At 34.8% G+C, this 2,500-nt stretch overlaps 1 protein-coding gene across 1 annotated transcript in view; it reads left to right on the top strand.

The window, feature by feature from the left end:
* The window catches only part of LOC144970967 (ephrin type-B receptor 1-B-like), a 183,601-nt gene that overhangs the window by 106,009 nt on the left and 75,092 nt on the right, over positions 1 to 2,500 (top strand). The window contains 3 exon segments of the mRNA XM_078911192.1: positions 488 to 636; positions 1,222 to 1,399; positions 2,428 to 2,500. The exon segment at positions 2,428 to 2,500 is cut by the window's right edge and continues 291 nt beyond it. Coding sequence (XP_078767318.1) covers positions 488 to 636; positions 1,222 to 1,399; positions 2,428 to 2,500 — 400 coding nt within the window.

Genomic DNA, 2,500 nt, shown 5'->3' with positions numbered 1-2,500 from the left:
ATTGGTAAATTGAAATCGACGAATAGTTTGTTTTGCCCTCGGCGCACGCGCGCTGTTGGTTGGTATGTGTGATTGCATTTATTTTTGAGTGACTGTATCGTCTTCCTTACCCTGGATACTTATACGTAAAGGTGACATAAGCGCCTCCCTCCCTCCTCATCTCTATCCCCCCCCTCCCTAAAAAACAAAACAAAACGCCAACCAAAAAAAAAAGAAAAAAAAGGACAGCTCAAGAACAAAGAGCAAAAAAAAAAAAACCCCAAAAAAAAAAAAACAAAAGCAGACAAAGCAAAACACAGAAAAACAACAAATGTAAACAGAAACAAAACCAAAAAGAATAATTAACAAAACAAAAAAAAAAAACAACGACAACAACAACAACAAAAACACACAAAACAAACAAACAATTAAACAAAAACAAAAAAGAAGAAGAAAAGAAAGTAATAATATCAATCACCGCTATGTTTCTCTAATCTTGTTTTCCCAGTGGATGGAGACCAGTTTTCCCAGTACAGATGACCGGATACCAACACGGGTTTACGCCTCATGTTCTGTCAAATCCTCTGGAGTCAACAACTGGCTAAGGCTGCCTTACATCGACACAGGGGATGCGAAATCTCTTAAAATTGAAATTATGTAAGTATGGATATGATATGATAGTTTCATCATTGCCATTATTGCTATTATTATTATTATTATTATTATTATTATTATTATTATTATTATTATTATTATTATTATCATCATCATCATCATCATCATCATCATCATCATCATCATCATCATCATCATCATCATCATCATCATCATCATCATTATCATCATCATCATCATCATCATCATCATCATCATCACCACCATTACTAAAATGACCATCACCAGCATCATGATAATATTGTTTTATCATCGCCATCCATAATACCCTTATTTGTTGTTCTTGTCATCTTGTCCTTACGACAAATAACCCTTTACGATGAGAGAGAGAGAGAGAGAGAGAGAGAGAGAGAGAGAGAGAGAGAGAGAGAGAGAGAGAGAGAGAGAGAGAGAGAGAGAGAGTAAAAGCAAACAAATAAATCACTTCAAACCAAAACAAAATAAATTAAAACAACAACAGCAACAACAACAACAACAACAACAACAACAACAAGCAATAAGTAAAAAGATATGATCAAAATAAAATGATAATTCGATCCTCTTGCTCGTTTCTCGATGATTTCGTAGGTTTGCCATGAGGCGATGTTCTCGGCTCACGGACCCTTCCAACCTCCAGCAATGCAAGGAGACATTCAATCTGTACTATTTTGAGGCCGCCTCGGACTTCGCCAATGACCAACGGCCATCTTGGGATACTTACTCCTACACAAAAGTGGATAAAATCGCTGCTGATGAAACATTCGAGGTGAGTGTCCGGAAAGGGAAAGAAAGATTGATAATGAATAATTGAAAATATATGACGAAAAACCATGTCTTATATATAATATATATATATATATATATATATATATATATATATATATATATATATATATATATATATACAATGAATGAATAAATGAATGAAAGAGTTTACATACAAGAAAGTCGTTTTCATAAGATTCGCCACATTAAACCCCGATACCAATGTATTTAAAAAATAAAAAGCAATTAAGGAAGATAATTGTTTTCATCATTATCTCTTGGTAAAATAATGAAAAAGAAAAGAAAAACTGGCGATATAGCAACAAAAGTATAGCAGAAATAGTATCTCAAAGATTATTTAAAAAGTGTAAACAAACTATCAAGTTCGTTCACACCTTTTCAACATTTTAAGGATAGATAGTAGTATGCTCTTGGCTAAGAAGCTCACAAATTGCCATCCGGAAGTATAACGGACCAACGCACAAAACTCTGTGTAACTATGAACTTTTATATACAGTTAAGTGAAAATTACTCATACACGTGGATGGCAAAAAACAATAACAAAGACCCGAGTGACGCCAACTTCATTCTATCTATAATTGGATTCAATAGTCCGATGTCACGCCCGCCCCGCAACGAGCAGCTTGGTTCTAAACAAAGAAAATCGGTACTTTGTATTCTTCCTGTTGGCTAGAGCTTTTCCACATGTCATGTGATCAGGATGTAAAAAAATAAAAACATGAACGGATTTATAATGTTTTTTCCCTCTGGATACACTTTTATGCTCGTCGGAGAAGTATTCCATAAGGGCGTCCGCCATTTTTCCGATAGTTTAGAACCAGTTACTAAGTTACTATGCGTCATTACGAGGGAAGTGACGTCACGACTTTTGAAGCCTTTTTTGATGACAGATCGTGAGAGTTTGGTATAGACTATATTTCATTATTAATCAACACATAACCATTAAGTTTGGTATATTTTTCATTATTAATCAACACATAACCAATTGTCCCCATTATATTATTTCAGAGCTCCGCCGATTACAAATTCAACACGGAGACTCGTCATATTGCCTTGTCTCCCAGCGGCAACCAAGGGGTGT

The sequence above is a fragment of the Berghia stephanieae genome, chromosome 4 (genome assembly GCF_034508935.2).
Source record: "Berghia stephanieae isolate SIO BIC M18660-M18661 chromosome 4, UCSD_Bste_1.3, whole genome shotgun sequence".
NCBI classification, from domain to species: Eukaryota; Metazoa; Mollusca; class Gastropoda; order Nudibranchia; family Aeolidiidae; genus Berghia; species Berghia stephanieae.
Note: the sequence above shows the minus strand (reverse complement) of the source record. Positions and strands in the feature narration are given on the sequence as shown.